General features: G+C 41.5%; 1 protein-coding gene across 2 annotated transcripts in view; it reads right to left on the reverse strand.

The window, feature by feature from the left end:
* Positions 1-19214, reverse strand: part of FER1L6 (fer-1 like family member 6) — a 75289-nt gene that overhangs the window by 44446 nt on the left and 11629 nt on the right. For both annotated transcript variants that reach the window (XM_023921482.2, XM_086875661.1), the window contains exons 2-11: positions 12633-12715; positions 11818-11944; positions 11157-11211; positions 10932-11063; positions 10150-10212; positions 7214-7292; positions 5568-5724; positions 4331-4517; positions 2544-2736; positions 1239-1579 (exon numbers count right to left, since the gene is read on the reverse strand). In XM_023921482.2, coding sequence (XP_023777250.2) covers positions 1239-1579; positions 2544-2736; positions 4331-4517; positions 5568-5724; positions 7214-7292; positions 10150-10212; positions 10932-11063; positions 11157-11211; positions 11818-11944; positions 12633-12715 — 1417 coding nt within the window. The remainder of the gene's footprint in view (positions 1-1238; positions 1580-2543; positions 2737-4330; positions 4518-5567; positions 5725-7213; positions 7293-10149; positions 10213-10931; positions 11064-11156; positions 11212-11817; positions 11945-12632; positions 12716-19214) is intronic.

Consider the following 19214-nt stretch of genomic DNA (forward strand, 5'->3'; position numbering starts at 1 on the left):
ATCAGAACTAATAAAGGACACAAATATCTTAAGAAGTGCATTGGAACTCCCACTACTACAAAACAAAGTTTTGATCAATGACACAGTCACAGAATCATCAAGGCTGAAAAAGATTTCCAAGATCATCAAGTCTAAATTTGACTGAACATGCCCACTAAACTATGTCACAAAACACCACAGCTACTCATTTTCTGAACACTTCCTGCGATGATGATTCCACCACTTCCTTGGGGAACCTGTTCCAAAGCTTAACCACTCTCCCAGTGAAGACATTTTTCCTAATATCCAGCCTGAACCTCCCCTGGCACAACTCTTGGCCATTCCCCCTTGTCCTATTTCAAGTTGACTGGAAGATGAGGCCAACCCCTGCCTTGCCACAACATCCTGTAAGGTAGTTGTAGTAAATATAGTGAAGTGGGAGGAAAATTGGTTATGAGAATATTTTTTCCTATTTATTGGGTTAAAAAATGAGCTTGCGTATGAAGCAATTGCTGTTGCTCCCAGTGAGTGATGTGGTGGAGCTGAGAACCACAGCTCAAACATTGGCTCAGCTCCCAAGTCCACACACCCTGCCACAACTGCCCAACCTTCTCAAAGCACCACAGTGCAGATTTTCCCATGATGTAATCCTACACAACAGGTGGAATTAGGCAAACAACATCAGTTAACACTGGTTGAAACTGAGCACATGATTTTCAGCTCTTCTTCTAAAGGGATTATCAGCCTAACACTAACACCACATTGGGAATGCAGCATTAAAGGAAGAGACTAAATCAGGCTAAACTGTATCTATCTCTCAACATTTGCACAGATTTTATGTCAATGATTCTCTATTAATTTCAATTGAAAACTGTGCATTCTCTTGAATGAATGCAGGAAGTCAGGCTTTATAATTCCCAGCTGTCCACACCGGTTCTCTGTCCATTTATAGATATTATGTCAGCTAAGTTTCTAGTAGGAACATGTGGATGCAGCTAGTGCAAAAGGGGTAATATGACAGGAGACTAAGTTTTATGAATACCAAATCCTACTCAAGAGTTTTTTGAGTTACAGGTACACATTCATGCTCTATTCATGCTGTATTATTGTGGGGAGGTCCCAAGAGTGTGAAAGCATGGAGAAACTGTAGGGAGAACAAAAAGCAGTATTATATGGCCTGACCCCAAACACACACACACCTGTGCCATTCTTAGAGGTTTAGAGACACATGACAACCAATCTCTTAATATCATACTGACCTCTAAAGGTACATCAAATGGCTCAACTTCCACTTCAGTTGAGTTCATTTTGTCTGAAGGAGAAGCTGACTTTCGGTCCTCTCCCGCTTTATCAGTTTTGTCTTTTCCTTTGAGTGCTTTGAAGTCTTTATCTTTAGATGGCAATTTGATAATGCTTGAAAACTTCGACTCACGGGCTCCTCCTGAAAGTATCTCCACAGCAATCTCAAGGAAGAGACGTCCCCTGAAGGAGACCCCTTCTCCAAAACCTTCATTAAGCTCCTGGTGGTCATCAATGAGGCTGTGGTTCCTGGGTGAGCCATAGAGATTGATCCAGGCAGGCCCAAAAGTAGGCAAAAACCCTGAAGATAAAGTAACTTTTGTGGCTTTTCTGTTAGGTGTTAGCGTGTTCTCCTCACTGGCTATTCCAAGAAATCTTGCCTCTAACACCCCAAATGCAACACCTGGACCCATTTCTGGGCAGTGGGGAATCACTTCACACGGAGTGCTGCGTTGCAGGGCTGTTCTTAGACACCAAGGAACCTCTGCCAATACCCAACCAACTCTGCTGGGCTGGAGCTTTTTCTCAGAAGATGATGGTACCACATGTGCTGGGCAGGAGGTCTATTTCATCTTGTGAAACAAGAGCTTGCTGCTGCAGACTAGAGACTGGGACATGACAGGAGTCAAACAGCCTCAGCCACTCAATTTATACAAAATTTTCTTCCATTTCCTGATTAAGGACTGAGATACACATTTGAATTGGCAGGTTTAAGGAGTTACTGTGCCTTCACTGAACTGTGATTACTGACCATGTCTCACATGTAGGTCACACAACATAAACAAGGCTACCAGATAGTGAGCCTCTCCTCACACAGAGGATAACACACTAGTCCATGGTGCCTCCCTGGGCTGTGATAGCACCCAGCTGAGCCTTACCTAAACACTTTGCTTCCAGTAGGTAGATCAAAAACACAAGCCTGCTCTGCCTTTGATTTTTAGTGATTTTCAGTTTGTGGCTTCATTGTTTAACAGAAACTTACATGAACTGTAAACTTACATCTGTCAACACAACAGATTAGTGTAGACTATTGCCACAGTCACAAAAATGGTACCAAAATACGCAACAGCCCCTTAGCAAGAACAACAATGTCAGACCCACCATGCACAGAGCACAATGTAATAAATGTGAAATTAAACAAAAGGTGCACAGAACCAGCACTTGAACTCTGGACATCCCTAAATTAGGATTAGCCAGTGCCAAGATCCCATGCAAGTAGATTTTACCTTCAAGTTATATCCTGGAACAGAAATTTTCCCCATTACCTTTGTCACCATCTTGTTCATTTGATATTTTCTTCAAATCAATGAAGTGGGTGGCTAAGGCCACGTCATTCATGCTGCCTTCATCCCAGACCTGGATTTTGACTCTTCGACAGAGTGGAGGGAACATTTCTTTGAAGATAATCTGTTCATGCCACACTGGATCTGCACAGTTCTTTTGCACTGTTGTCCGGCCCTGAAATGAAAGTCCAGCAAATTTAATTCCAGAGGGGTCGAACTCTGGAGAATGGCAACGACTACAGCAGAAATTGCACTTAACAGCATCTCTCTGGCCATTTTTAAAGTACAAATATCCTATCTTGGAAGTACTTTGGCTTTTCTAATAGCTTGTTCATTTTGCCCTCCATATCTAAGAAAAGACTGCACTATGGCTAAAGAGTTCTCACCTGCACACAGCACCCCCACATAGCAGTAATATAATCTAATTCTTCAGGACCCTTATCCACAAAATGTATTTGTAAAGCCAGACTTTGGCATTTCTGCTACAAACTGCACATCTTCAAATGTTTTTTGAAACATCTGGGTACTGGTGATGCAATTTTTCTCATAAAAAACTAAATTCATTACAGATGCCAGGCTGTGTGTACCAATGGGATTACCTCAAATGAGGCAATTTATTCAGCATAAAAAATTATTATTGTGTGTCATATTCTGGACATATGAATGTGTGCAAGAGGGGTAGGTCCTGGAGCTAGTCCTCCAAACCTAAGGAGATGGCAGGACTGTATCACAGTCTGTACAGTCACTTACTGTGGCAGGACTTACACTTTCACATTAAGTGGAGAGAACTGAGTCAGAAAACCCACCAACCTTCTCTATAAAACCATATTTTGCACACCAATGTGCAAACTCACATTAGTGACCCATTCTTGTCTTCTTCAGCCCTCCATTGAATCTGAAGGTGCTGCATGTGTTTGGCTGTTTTAACCCACAGTAGTACTTTGCAATTTGGATTCATGACAAAACCTGCAATCAGCACCAAGAGCCTCATTCTCATGCCTGAAATATCTAAGAAGTACTAATTGGAGCTGTCCCTAAGGCTTCCTTGCACACAGAAAGTGTTGCTGGCTTAAAATAGTTTCCATTTTGACCCTTTGTTTATGTTTACACCAATAATCAAGACAGGCTCCCTGACACTGTTTCATGGTGCACCCCAGGGGAACCAGACCCTGGACCTCCTCTAGATGCCTCTTCCACCAGAGGCAGAAGCCTCTCTAAGCAGCAATCTGTCACACCGTGTTTGATGCTCAAGTTGCTCTAGGAGCAATGAAGCCAGGCAACACTGACGGGTTGCTGAAAGTCTTACTCCACCCACAGGAAAGCTGAGAGGGTCCTGAATTTCAGCAGAGTAATTCAGAAATCAATACAATTGTCCCTAAACCCCTGATTGAACCACATTCACTGATTTCAGCCCTGCTTCCTTATTTCACTCAAGGGAGTCCAGAACATAGCACTTACCTAATACAGCGCTGGGTAAATCACTGCCTTGTAACTCTGTGTTTTAGCAACAGTGCTACAGAATTCTCTTTCCCCTCCTGCTTCCTGCCTCTAACCTACTGCTGTGAGTCTGATGTTAGATCTGCTGGCCTTAGGTGTCTCAATGACTTTATTTCTGCATAATTTAAGAACTGAACATTTTTTGATGATTGAGATACATGCTTTACCTAATTTATGTAACCATAAATTAAAGGACACCAGCATAATCACCGCCTGTAGCAAAGCTAATAGGAAAGAAGGCCTACTTTTGTGATCAAGAGGATCCCAATTACCATTTGACCTGCAAACATGACCACCACATAGGGATCCACAAGGTCCTTACTGTCGCCTATGAATGCTTTGGTGACATTGGCCATGATGCTAGAGTTCATCTTCGGAAGTCCTTCTGCTTTGTAAATTCTCACATAAAATCTGGCCCATGGTCTTTCAGATGGAAAGCCTTTGGGGATCAAGAGATTCCTGAAAGGAAAAGAGAAGGTGTTTTCTTAAAATTGAAAACTTGTACAATAAAGTGATATTTTTTCCAACAGCATTGTGAACTTGGGTTAGCGTGCACCTAAAGGTGTATGAATTTGCTTTTTCATCTGAATCAAAAAAAAATATTTTTGCCACAAGAAAATGATATGGCATTACTCAGCAAATTTGTATATGTGATATAGAATCAGGTCCAGTTAGATGAGATTCTCAGGACCTTGTTCAGTAAATTCTGAATATCTTCAAGGACAGAGATTTCCCATCATCTTTGGGCCCCTGTTTCGTTTGACCATGTCCATGTTAAAAAAAATCTGTTCTGAAATTTCATTATTATTACCTGCCTCCAAAGCCTCTCATCCTTGTATTGGAAAGAGTCACTCATCTGATAAAAGCCTGTCTCTGCCCTCCTCATGTATGATACCTCTTTGAGTGCTCTTCTTTAGGCTCAAAAACCAACACCCACCACCCTTCCCCACAGACCATGTGCTCCAGTCCTCCATCAACTTGGTGACTTTCCACAGACTTGGTCCAGGATGTCAGTACTGACCAGAAACATTGCTTCAGTAAAATTTAAAGCATGCTGGTAGCATATTTACAAACTTGGACGTCTGTATTTTACAAGAAGAATGATAATGTGCTTGAGTTTATCTAAGGATATGGAAATATCCATGCACTCACATCTGAGAGAGGAGAAGGAATAGGCTTTCCTCATATTTTTTTTCTTCTTGCTTCCCTGCTTTAAGAAATAATTAATTGGTTTCAGATCAATGAACGTTCTGTCAGGGGTAATTTGGCTTAGCCAACAGGACTTGGTCAATTCTATCAGCTGCAGAGAAGTGACCCTAATGTGCCCTTCAGTTTAGATGAGGGGATTGTAGAAACTCTCTTTGAGCATGTGAGAACAGCCAGGTGTACAATGCTATCCTGCTATTAACCCCAAGTTAACAAGGAAAGGACTGAAAGGAGGACAGAGATTTATTGAGGCACCTAGCAAGAAAAAAAAAAAAAAAAACCCCAAACAAATTATTGCAGTACTTTTCAATCTGTTCCTCAGTATCAGCTGTTTTCTGTGTAGCTTGTATTGCATCACCTTTCCCCGTCACACTGAGGTCACACTTCAGGTACCCCTTGGCTCCTGTCCTAATGTCAGCAGGGTCTGTGAGAAGTGCCCACTTGTCACAAAACTGATGACCTGTAAGAAGGACAAGCTTAAACACTCAAATAGAGGATATAAAAACATACAAGTATTTTTCTCTTCCTTCCCAGAGAAAGTACATCAAACAACGTCTGTGCTGTTGGGAGGATTGTGCTGACTCTTCTAGGGGGTCCAAAATATTTTGTGGTCACAAAGGCAAGCACAGGATTGATCCAGGGCTTGTCAGAAATGAGCTCATTTTTAACAGTGTTTACTGAGATCAATGACTAAAGACCAGTAGAAGCCTGGGTGAGATTTCAGCAACTGAACTACAGCTGAGTCTTTATGAGGAAAGGCCCCCTCTGTGACGAGAACTGTCTGAAGATCTCAGAATTCTGGCAGCAAAACCCTTGCTGGGTGCTGTGGCCACTGTAATGCCAGCAGACAGCTGAGAAAGGGACAAGAGTGAACAGACATCAGAGGAAGAAGAATTAGCCAGAAGCACATTCAGCTCCATCTTTCAAGGGGGAAAAGACAATTCACCCACAACAGCCCTTGCTGTAACCCTGTTTCAACAGCCCTGTCAAGAAAGGTCCTAAATCTTATGTTAAGTCTTTGGACATCACCTTGTGTGGGTAAAGGAGTGGGAAGGAAAGACCACAGTGTAGCACAGATACAAGCTCAAGATCAACCCTCAGACACCACCCTCCTGTTAAAGTGTGAGCAGGAGATTTGGGACAGAATTCAGGACTAACACAGCCTGAGGATGAATGTAAACTGCTCACTCCTCTCTACTGACTCTTACAGCAACCCTGTAACTTACAGGGCTCCTTACAGCAACCAAGAACTGATATCTGATCCTCTGGATAGGCCATTCCTCTCTGCTGTCTCTTACAGCAACCCTGCAGAGGGTGGTCCCAATGACTCTACACTCTTGCTATAACTGTGTGACATCTACAGCAAGTGGCCTAAATATGTTATTTCCTAAAGACCAAGAGACCGTGTTCCTGAGTAGTTATGGAAGAGAAAAAGAGTGGTAGGTGATCTTTTCTTAGCTTCAGATTTCAGAAAGCACTGAACAGCTCTGAAGATGACAGGTCAAGTGGACCCATGGTGACCTCTTTGTCATCTTCTCTCTCCTGTTATGGTCTGCTTCTCCTCTTGTCTTGTGTTCTCACCATTCCTTCCACTCTCCATCCTGGTCTCCCTCCCTCTGCTCCTACCCCAACACAGGTGACAGAGCTTTGGATGCTCTGTAACAAATTAGTGTAGTTAGGTTTTGTAGATCATTCAGCTGCCCACTCTGACCACTTAAAGAAATGCCATCCTTGAAAAATGCTGTCCATCAATGGGCAGATTGACAAGGTGTTTTCCAAGAGTTTGGCTTGTACTCTGCTATCCGAATAGGAAAACAACTCTCCCAAAAACTTTAAGTTGGTGTAAACCACAACCATCTAAGTGGAAAAGCAGCACATCTCCCTCTCCTCTCCTTCCCTGCCTCAAATCTCTCTTAACAGACAAAAAGGGCAGAAAATGCACCACTCACCTGGCTGAATGTACACTGTCCCCAGATCCACTTTAAAGGAGCCTATCAGCACACTCCCAATCAGTTTATTGTGCATAACCTGCCAGAAAAATGCTGATTAAAGAATGTCACTATGTCTCTTCCCACTCAGTCTAAGAAAGACCATCCAAAGAACACATTAGGTTCAGAGGCAATAAGCAGCAAAATCCAGCACCACCCAAAACTGGGGGCACAGTCACAGTAGATACAGCAAGTATTTGAAACACATTCTTTACCCAACATTGTGCCATTTTAGGAAACAATATATTTGCATCTGAGTGGAATCGCACAGGTGCATCCCAGGTCCCTGGGATATAAAGAACAGGAATTAGATTGGTGTTCCTTCAGAACAGGTGCAGTTATATTACTTATCCTGGTAATTTAAAATAAATTATAATGAATATTAACACATGGGATGTAACTGGTTTCACATTAGGCTGCAGAAATCCTATCACTTTCTGTGCAATAGCTGAATTGCCATAAGAACTGAGCACACTCGGAGGAGAAAGAATTTAAATGTTTCTTGGCAACATTTTAATGTACACATAAACCAAGAGACTCAGTTCTAATCTACCCCCCACAATATTAAATCAGAGAAGCGATATAGATGTAAATTAGATGGCAAGCAGGCCCCAGTGAGTCTGTCTCTGTATTCTTCCTGCCAAGTGATGACTTTAATTTAATTTTAATTTAATTAATAATTTTCAATTGCCATGATTCCCAGACCTGTGTATTTCTGTGTCTTGTTTTCAAATATTTGCATGTGGTTCACTTTACTAGGCAGAGGCTTCTTCTAAGGGAAGATTTGCTCTAGAATTGTATTTCTCAAAAAATGTATCTCACCTGGTTTCAGAATAGCTTAAAAGGTTGAAACCTATTCCTTGGTTGTGGAAAAGCCACTCACAGCCATGCTAAGCAATTGCTGTGAAACTTTCCATCCCTCAGGATTTCCTTCACTCCCAGCACACATATTTCCTCTTTGTTTCTATTCCCCTGATAGATTGCATTCTCCAAAAGTATGTTGCAAGGTAATGAATCTCTGTTATCAGTAGCATACATGAGCATTGCCCAAGGTTAGTTCATTGTTACTGAGCTTTTTCCTAAAGTCATTTTTACCTAGAAGGCCTTTAATGTCTTTGTGTTTCACCTTCATCAGCTATAAATAAAAAGTTTTCTGAGCCTGATTAAACTGTGCAGATATACAGCAGGTAATAGTTACACATTTTCTCACACCCCCAGTGCAGTCAGAGGACTGGAACTTTCCCCTCCACCACTCAAAATATGGAATCTTTATCCAAAGAATGTGAGATTGGAAAGACTGACCATATCTGAGAAAAAAATAACTATACATCCCCAACAGCATCAGCAGCACACAGGAGTCAGCCATTGTCAGCCTGCAGTAAATTCTGTCCTCTCAGATAAAAGAAGATCAGATATACAGATAACATGTAATTATGAACTTCATATATTTGAGCTCTGAGTGTGATACAGTGGATTTTAATAGAACTTTAGGATTCTGACTCTCAGTTTACTCCCAGCATTGAAAACCTAGTTGTCCAGTTGTCTGTGTGTAAATGAACACATTTTATTCTGTAGCTGGCAAAAATTACTCTATTAGCAGCTCAGAAAAGGAAGTAGACAGTGCTGTGTCCTGTAGCTCCTGAGCACTGCTTGTTTCTGTCAAGCTCAACCAGCACAGATCCTTTCTCAGTGTACATTTTTGAAATAGACAAAGCACTTCAGAAAAATAGAACTTTTCTATCTAATAAAATGGATGGACTTTTAGAAAAAAAGTTTATGAAGTACACAGTTTGTGATATTTCCAAATAATACAAATACAGCACTGTCCAGAGTCTCATGAGATCTTTAATTTCTTAGCAGCTTTGCTACATGTGGTGATGAGTTTCAGACAAGATAATTAACATGGCTCCTTCTGAACTGCACATCATTATCTAATGCTCCAAGTCCAAGAGCGTGCATGTCTTCCATCAGGGCAGTTCTGAGATTTCACAGAATCATTTAGGTTGGAAAAGATCTTTAAGATGGAGCCCAACCATTAACCCAGTACTGACAAGTTCACCACTAAACTATTTCCCCACCTGCTATATCCACGTGCCTTTTAAATCCCTCCAGGGGTGGTGATTCCACCACTTCTGGGCAGCCTATCCCAATGCCTGTCAACCTTTTCAGTGAAGAATTTTTTCCTAATATCCAGTCTAAATTTCTCCTGGTCCAACTTGAGTCCATTTGCTTTTGTCCTGTCACTTGTTGCCTGGGAGAAGAGACCAACCCACACCTGTCTCTAACCTTGTTTCATTTGTAGAGAGCAATAAGGTCCCCCTATAGTTTAGTATATACAGTATATATAGTTTAGTTGCAGTGAGCAGTGAGCAATGGAAGCAGCACTGAACTCTTGGAGACCACTCCCCTGCTAATAGCAACCAAGCAGTAACACTCACAGACAGCCCAAGAGCTGAGGAAAAGTGTCTGCATTAGTTTAATTAATTTAGTTAGAAACAATTATATCTGAGGAACTGATGTAAACAAGGAGTTTCAACTCAATCATTTGAATCAAGTGGTAGCTTGAAAATTAGATGGATGAAGACAGTGAGGAGAAGAGAGAATTTTCTCATAAGCTGAATTTTCTCATTCTACCTTGCAGTTTGCCACACCAGCAATCAGTGTCCCTGAAAATACAGACTAAATCTTCCTTTTGGGTATGTTCCTTCAAATCTCTGCCAGCTGACTCTCCTCCTTATACTCTCTGCTATCCTCTTTCCTATACTTCATGTTGACTTTTTAGCACTCTTGGTACCTAAAATTAATTATTTTTAACTATGTGAAGAATCATTTAGAGTTGAAGTGACACAAACAGCAATGACCTTTTCTTACTGTGCTAAGCTTTCCCAAGTACTTACAGAGATGTTGATTATTTTGTCAAACAGCAACACCTGAGGTCCAACGAAATCAAACACGAAGTACTGTGGGAAGAGGGGACAGAAGATGAGAATCATCCCTGGGCAGGCAGGGATGAGCTGTCAGCTGCATGGTTCAGCAATTTGTGTTATTGCACAGAGCCCCAGTGAGATGCTGGGGGTGCTGGGGGGAAGTGGTGGATAAAGCAAAACTCTTTCCTCGGCCCTGACATATTTCTGCCATGGCCCAAGCTTGTTTTCTACTCTATTCCTTGCATGGCTGCACAAGATTTGCTTCACAAATGCCCATGGGGCTCAGTCTGCATCAGAAGGTATTGTCAAAAGGGACAGGAGGCACAAGAAAACCCAGAGGACCTGTTGGTTTGGGGTGGGTTTTTTTTGGTATTGTTTGTCATCAATTGGAACAAACATATGTCAAGGAAAGGCTGAAATCATGAAATAGTAGAAAAGGGAGTGGAGGTGTGGGGGTTGCAGTGCAGACAAAGCTATCATCCCAAATGGATGATTTAAAAAACTGCAGTGGCAGTGGGGGTAAGGCAGAATGTGTCAGAGAGGATGGGGAACAGGTTGGACAGACCTTGAGAAGAGAAAGAGCAAACAGATCTAAAATCCAAGGGAGCTATTTCTGGTGCTTTGTCTCCTGAAGAGACCTCCCTGCTCAGTTGTGGAAATGCTGCAAACTTAATTCAACCCCTTATGAGCTACCAAATGGCAGAGTCTACCCAGAACCATTGAAGGTGTCTTCTTTAAGAGAAAGCACCTACTTCATTGTAGAAAGGGGCATTTGTGCCTTCCTTTACTGTTGTTTGCTTCTTCTCATCACCTATCTCGATGATCACCACAGGATCGATGTTGTCGCCCACCAGCTGCCTGGCCTCGATGATGGTGATGGCAATCTGTGGGGCACAAGGACACCGTGGACACTCCTGGGCTCCTGGAGCCTGCCTGGGGAATTCACAGGCACATAGAGGCTGTCACCCCCTGCTCACCTGGTAGTTCTGGGATTTCATCTCCTCTTCATGAATTCTGGCCACCAGCTTTGCCCTGTTTAAATGACAAAAGAAGTCATTAGACATCTCTAGGCAAGAGCTGGTACTTGGACACACATTGGAAAGACTTCTCAACAGTAAATGAGTATTATTTATGGCAGACAGCTTTGTTGTGAACTGTTAGGCTTGATTTCATTAGCAGAGACCATCTCTGTCTTTCTCATATAGTTTTTGATAGGGAAATGTTTTGCATCCACACAAACCAGTGCTACCTTTCATGCACAACAATGATTTCACTTATTGACCCCATCAAACCTGACTCCATTCCTCTCCAGTATGAAAAACACAACTACACAAGCTCTTTGCTACAGAGATCGCTGTTGCCTTGGCTTGTTTCGTTTAGCAGAGCTCCTTAGCACAGCTGAGACACTCTCAGGATCCATTTCAATCTCTCCCTGCAAAGGATAGCATCTGATATCTCTGATATCACTGAGCTGACAAGTACATTCCACTCTGTCATGTGGGAGAGTGGGAGTGAAAGGATCACTGCTGTCAGCAAATAGATTTTCTGTCAGATGTTTTGTTCAAGGGTAATGCCCTACCCAGGAAGGGTGGAAAAGGTGTTTTAGGGGCATGTTAGGTAAGATACATGAAGGAGCACCTTTTTCTATTTGGGCTTAAGGATTCAAAAGCACTGGACAGAGCATCACTGTTTATTAGGTCTTCCTCTACTTCTTCCCGTCTTCCAAGAGTGTCATGGAGAAAATTTGCAGCTTCATCATGATCACCTGATGAAGAAAACAGACAAAGAAGTAAAACCCACATCTGATTTCTAGTAGCAAGAAGCTCGCTTGGAGCAGAGCAGTGAATCTATCATCATGAACTAAATATTTTACTTATTTGGATGTCCCAGGTAGGGATACTCTTGTGGTCTGCATCGAGCAGCATTGATTACAGCAGCAGCTCCCTGCCAGTGCAAAACCATTAGCCATGTCTCTGTGACTGTAGCCACTCTCCTCCCCCTGTGTGCACTCACAACAGGCACCAGCTGAGTAAAGCTGCCAGCTTTATTGAGCCAGCCCACCCAGCCATCACAGCCTATGCAGGTTGTGCAGTTACGGTTTCTAAAAGCAGAACTTCCAGAGGAATTGCACACTTGAAGTAAATTACCTACCTGTAAAGTAGGAAAAAGCCCTCAAAAATGTGCCATCTCTTTTTGGTACAAGGCAGGCCGAAATTTTTAGTTTACCATATAGAGCAGTATGAACTCACACAATCTGAATGTGAATTTCATGAAACAGTTAATGCAAAAAGAATTAGCTCTCTGTTTATTTGGGAGTGATAAGAAGTTTACTGCCTGTTTTTTCAATGCTAAGCCTGGAGACACAATTCAAATGAGTTCACATGAAATCAGATCTCATATAATCCCCCACAACCTGCTCATCCCTGTTGCAATATTGATTTATGAGGCCTTACCCAATGCATCTTTGTTTGCAATTGTCAGCCCTTTCTCGCCTTTTTTTTTTTTCTTCAGCTTCATGCCAGCAAACAGCCCCTTTCTGAAAAAGTAAAGAAAATTGATCAGTGCAGTATCTTCAAACCTTTTTTTTTGTACTGGACTGTAATTTAACTCAAGGAGTTGTTAAGAGGGAGTTTTGATTTCCAAGCAAGATCATTATATTCTGAAGTTCCTTTTATCGACAGCAAACAAGAGAAAGCTCTGACTTTTTGCTTCATCTAGTTTCTTTTAAAATTTGGCCATGTACAGGCAAACATAATGTGACAAGAGCCAAAACTTTTCTTCAAACCAAGATGGCAAGATGCAAAGAAAGGAAATCAAAGATAAATTTCCAATCCACTAATTTCCCACATTTGTAGCTCACGCCTGTGACAAGACCAGAGATAAAAGGCAGATTAGAGGATCCAGAACAAAAGCAGTTTTCCACTGAATTGAGATAAAGTCAGTTGTGTAAATACCTTGGGCACAGTACCCAGGACACCCATGCTATCAGTGGCACATACACCACATAATTTAGGTAGTTCTCATTCCCCTTGATCAGCAAAGCAATGAACAAGCCTGAACAAGGATTATTCCTCAAGCTGTGTTAGAGATACCTCTGCCCAGCTTCAGTTCTTCCAAGACAATAAATATGCCACATGCTTCAGAGGGAGAAACAGTCTATGGTGCTTGAGAATTTTATGCTGTACTGACAAACAAACCAAATGGTGAGAGCCAGACACAAAGGATTTAATACAATAGCAGTATTTTTCAGGGTTTTTTTTGGCCACAAGTATGCAGTGACAAACATTCAGCAATTTTTTTTCCCTCCATCATTAGAGGATTTTTGTTTGCCTCAATTATTGTAGGTATAAAAATTTACCTGGAGAAACACAGCCCAACTAGCCAAAACAAGCAGGCAGCTACAAGCTGAGTAAATCTGATAGTGACCAGTGCTCAAACATCTGAAATCATCTGCAAACTCTAGCTGTGGAGGAAAAGAAACTGCAAACTAGAAGGAGAAGTTAGTAACGTTTAAAGGTTGTATTCAGAGCAAGCAGATTAAGTTTACTGGCCAGCCCAAGAGGAATGTCAGCAATGCAGGGTACAATAGCAGAAAATGCACATCTTTGTGCTAAAGAATGCTAAAATCTGCTCATCACGAGTCATTTCCACTCGCATCCAGATAAAAGCGTGTTTCAAGCAAAGCAAGAGTCAGAGAGTGACTGGAGGAAATGGCCATTAATAAAGCCTGATGTGTTACCTGGGTTGTCTTCCATGATTCTTATGTTTACATAACACTTGAAACTGCTTAAAGACAGAGCTGAAGAAGGTGCCACAGGGTAACAGAAAGAGAACTAGCCAAGATTTGGATAACTGCATGGTGCCAAGAGCAAAATCCATCTTTGAAGTAAACCAGAATTCAGTCTCAGGTTTGGGCACAAAACAGCATCAGGCTGTATCTGAGCTCTCCTGCACCCTGACCCCAGAGGTTACCCTAGCCAAGAAAACCATGCAGAGATGTGTCCCCCAGCACTGGGGAGGCAGCAAGCTCAGGTCACTTGCAAGGCTCAGCCACGGGAACAAAGAGTGTGGGTTTGTTCAGCAAGAGAGAAGGGCAGCATTCTCTGTACATGGGATTTGCCAGAGAGAATCTTCTCTGTAAGGGTCTAAACTAAGGAAATTAAGTCTTCAGGGAATGGAATGAATCAGTCCCTCACAACAGGCTCCATCACTTTGATATGTAAACCACTTGTCAGCCAGTGTCTGTGTGCACACGCTAATATTGAGCACATGGCTAACATCCATACTGCTTAATATAACCAGTTAGGCTTCTTGAAAGTGATCTGTGGGTATTCTTTTTGTGGTAGGCAGTTTGTTCTCATGAAAGGAATAAAAAAATTAAACATTTTTCCAATTTCCACAAAGTGTTTTTTGCTGCAGTCTTGACATACATTCAATTAACTGCTGAAAACCGGAAAATTATTCCATGGCTTCTTCCCCAATATGCTGTAAATTTTAACAAAAGAAAGTTTGGACTTTCTATGCAGTTATACCAGATTTGATAATGCCCCCAAAGTTATCCATACCTGTCTGTATCCCTAAGCCAGGCATAAAACTGTGTGCCTCCTCTAGGTAAACCCCAATGGTATCATGAGGAAATGTTTCCCATGTTCCTCACAGGGCCTCCTGGCTGTCAGCAAGGCACAAACTTGGGACATCAGGAGAGACAGGGGTGCACAAAAACTGCTTCATCTGTCATGGACCTGTGAGGAGGCTGGAGGTTGTCAGTGTTATAGGTATTGCTCACAAACTTCAGCAAAATAAATAAATAAATAAATAGAGGTTTTGCTCCTTCATGGGTCTTACAAATTAATTTGAGACAGAGTAAAGAAATTTCATGTCCAAAGAAAAGGCAGATGAAAGAATTCTCACAGGCTACCAAGAGGTTTCCTGTTTTAAGTGCTTTGATGAGAAGCAATTAAAAATCAGCCATCTCAGCTAATCAAGAATATTTCTTAGTTCAAAGAGGACTGAGGGTCCCAGCTCCTTTCACATGGAGATTGTAAAAAAATCTAAAGTTAGGAGACTTTTTCTTTTCTGCATATGCACAGTAGAATGTGGACCTTACTTTATGACTGTAATTCATTGAGTTTTCCTTGATATAAATAGTAAATAAGAGTGGGACATCAACCATACCACAGCATTTGACTACATTCAGACCATATTGAATTTAGATCTCTATAAACATAAGTATTCATTTCCTGTTATCTGTGTCACAGGTCCAATGGGTGTATGAATTAATTTTCATACCTTGAAAAAAAGACTCACAAAGTTCATTCTCTTCTTGTCAAGGTTCATCCATGGCAGCGTCCAGCTTTCAAAAAATTGCTTTCATGCTCTTTCTTTTCATCTAAGCTGTCCCAACATCACAGAGACTTTGTGATCACTTCTTTTACAGTATAATGTTCTCTTAGATAGCAAATAATTGCAATTTTCAGTCTAATTTAAAGGGATGTTGGCAAAAAAATATTCACTTCAGAGCTGTCAGCATGACAGTTCAAATGATCTTACTAATATTGAACCTCAGAGTTCCTTCTCATTGATTAAACTTGGTATTTTCTTCCAGCAAAATCTTTTCAGAAGTCTGTATGCTTGAAGGGTTGATGTAAGAGGAGACTGGCTTCCTGCTGTGGGAATGGTTACAAACCATCCAGAGACAGACACTTCTAGGGTGCAGGTTATCGACCTCACTCTAAGCACTCGCTGTAGGATGCTATAAAACACTTCTCCATCGCTTATAAAGTCAGAAGAATAAACTGAGCCTCTAAGGACAGGCATGTGTAGCTCCAGGAGGGACCTTCTGTCCCCTTCCACAGAGCCCCTTCTCCGTGCAGTTTTCTAGAACTTGGTCAAGCAAAACCCAGCCTTGGGCTTAGCTACATTAGGCCAAGATATTTGTCAAGTTCCATCTTTGTAGCCTTGAGATGCCCCTCCCTTGTGCTGGTGTGTGAGCTGCACTCCTGGTGGGCACAGAGGACAGAAACCAGGGAGTGAGATCTGGAAACACAGAGGACAGACACGGATATGAAGCCTGTTTTATTCAACACAACTCCCTATGAGACCATCCAGTTCTCAGATGGACAGGCTGAGAGCACTGCCAGCGTGCTCCTGCCAGCAGAAAGTCCTTATGGGAGCAGCTGCCCCGCTTTTTCCCCCTCAAGTCCCTTCCTCCCTGGAAGCAGCAGTCTCAGCAAACCTTTTGGAACCATCAAAATGATTTAGTTCAGGGATGATCAGAGGTTTGTGCACCTCAGCTCTGAGCGAGCTCCAGTGCCTCAAGATTGTAAGCCATGAGTAGAGTGATTGCCTTGGCAAGGAAGTAGAAACTGAAGAAAGAGGAAAAAAGCCTTCTGCCTTCCTACACACGAACATAAAATTTGATAGGTGGGGTTTTATCTTTGCATTTTGCTATTTGCATTTTGTAAGATGTCTTGGTGGAGTTTTTATTCAGCTCCTTAAAATTCCACTTCTGTCAATGTAACTTAATTTTCAAGAGTTTTTAGTAGATCAAACAGTACTGCACTAGCTGAATAATTATCAACACGAGTAGTTCTAATTTCCATGAAATAAACACAAGCAAAAGGAACCTAATTCTCTAAGTTATAAAAATGTTTCTTCTTTTCTTTTCAAATGACGAAAAAAAGAATCTAAAACTTAGGAATGACTCTTGGCTCATTTTATCACTTCCACAATATGTACTAGCCAAGGAAATTATCTCATAACTTATATCCCTTTTTCTAAAGAATAAAATATAATTACAAGACAAAGGTGGGATTTCAAAATGAAAAGTCTAATAAATTTAAAACAGTCACATAAGCACAGTTGGTTAATTCAGAACCATTTTTTATTAAGACAGTATGTCATTTGTGATTATAAATGAAGTCCCAGAGAAGAAATTTATTGAACTACATTTAATTAGCAAGGAGGGCTGAATAAAATAAATTCTGTGATCTTGGGCATATCGAAAGCAAAAAAAAATCTTAAGGAGTGGTTACTGATGTATTCATTTCATGCCTTCTTTTCTCAGGATTATAGAAGTTAAGGGAAGACTATACCAATTTATTCATTTAATTCACTCTGCTTCTCAGTGCAGGGTTGCTTTGTTCGGTGTGCTGTCAGATCTTTCATCCTTTGCTTCAGCAAAGAACCTCCCTTTATTCCCAAATCCATTATTTCTGCTGTGGTTCTTTCAAAGCTTGGAGCTTTTACGAGCTGCCTTAACCTGTTTACACTTTTCCTGATTTCCCCCTGGTTCTGCTGTTTTGACAGGTCCGAGGATTTTCAATGGGAAAGCTTCAACTCTTCAAGAAGGTGAATACAGAATCCTGCATGACAAACTGCAATTGAAATAACAGTGTTGGCACACCCAGAGGTATCAGTTCTGAATCTCAGGGTTTTTCATATCTATGTGACACTCTGACTTGACATGTCTCATCTCAGCTATTAATAGCTCATCGATAAGAAAACAAAATTACAAGTTGACGATACAGTGGTGAGGGTTAGTTACACACTGGCTCTGTGCATTCAAGAACAGTTTTAACATAGCTATTAAATTCTGCTGTCTTTGTGGATAATTCTGCATAAAACTTCTGTTTCTTGCACTGTGGCAGCCAAAATGTGAAATCAGCCATTAGAAAGCTTAATAAATTAAAAAAAATATGACAGGGAACATCTTTTGCCACCAAATTAGTGCATTTTGGCTACAGCTTGCTGCATTGTCTTCCCATCTCAAAAGCAAAACTCAGCAATGCTGAGAAAACACCGAAGTGTGATCAAAAGAGGGTCCTGGCAGAGTCTGTTCAGCCTGAGAAAGGGATGATAGCTTGTGTTTTTCATGTTTTTCATCATGCAGTGAGGTAAAAATAATGAAGCAAGCCTGAGAAGCGCTGAACTGGCAACAAAACACTTGAAGATGGTCCTGGAGTCATCCCTGGTGGTCTCTGAATCAGCAGTTCAGTGTGCAGCATCAGTTAAAGACATCCACACTGTGCTGGGTGTTGTTAGGATGGGTGTCAGAAGGAATGGAGCGAGGGCCAGTTTGCCTCTAAAGCACTGTGAGCCACAAGTACACAAGGTCAACACAAGATCACAGAATAAATCAGTTTAATTTCTCACATTCTGTGTATGGCTTTGGTCTCCACATCTCAAATAAGGCAACAGAGTTAGAGAAGGCACAGCAAAAGGGTGGGAAAAGTCAGTTTATGACAGACTGAAACAGCTGTAACTCTTCATTTGGAGAGGAGATGATTGAGTGGGATGGATGAATAGGATGAAATAGGATGAAATTTTATAAATTTAAACTGGCAAAGAGGGTGAAAGCAGAGCTGCTTCTTACTCAGTATAACACAGAACACTAGAATGAGGATGCACTTGATGAAACAAGACTGAAAATGCTAAAAGAACTGGATGGGGAGGTATCCACTAACACTCGTGAAAAAAAATGTTCTGGATCCTAAGGAGAATGGACCACAGAAGGTGCCCAGGCTCATGTGCTCTCCCTGAATATCCCCCTCTTTTGCCACTGCTGTAGAAGAGCACCCTGCCAAATGGATATGGGATCTGACCTCATAGGATGTTTCTCCTGTTCTGGTCATTCCCTGATCATAAATACCAAATCTGTGCATGGCTGGGTCACCTGGCATGGATTTGAATCAGGTATGGGTTCATTATCATGTTTCTGTCTGAAAGATCAAAGCACACAGCACAAGCTTTTGCCAAACTTATATCTAATCCAGCATAAAGCCTGATAGTGAACAAACTAATCCATTCTTGGAGCATTCTTGAGCAGGAAGGTGAATTCATTCCTAATTATCACAGTCTCATGTGATCACCATGTCTTTGAGAGGCACCTGGGTTTACTGTATTGTTTAACCACACCTGAAGTGTTCTTTGGAAGTGAGCCATAAAATAATGAGTGACATGGAAAGATGGATAGAAAAGGAGTGTCTCAGTTTTACTCCCCAGACCTCAAAACCACAGTGCTCAATGATATTATC

Source organism: Cyanistes caeruleus, chromosome 1 (assembly GCF_971803275.1).
Source record: "Cyanistes caeruleus chromosome 1, bCyaCae1.hap1.1, whole genome shotgun sequence".
NCBI lineage: Eukaryota > Metazoa > Chordata > Aves > Passeriformes > Paridae > Cyanistes > Cyanistes caeruleus.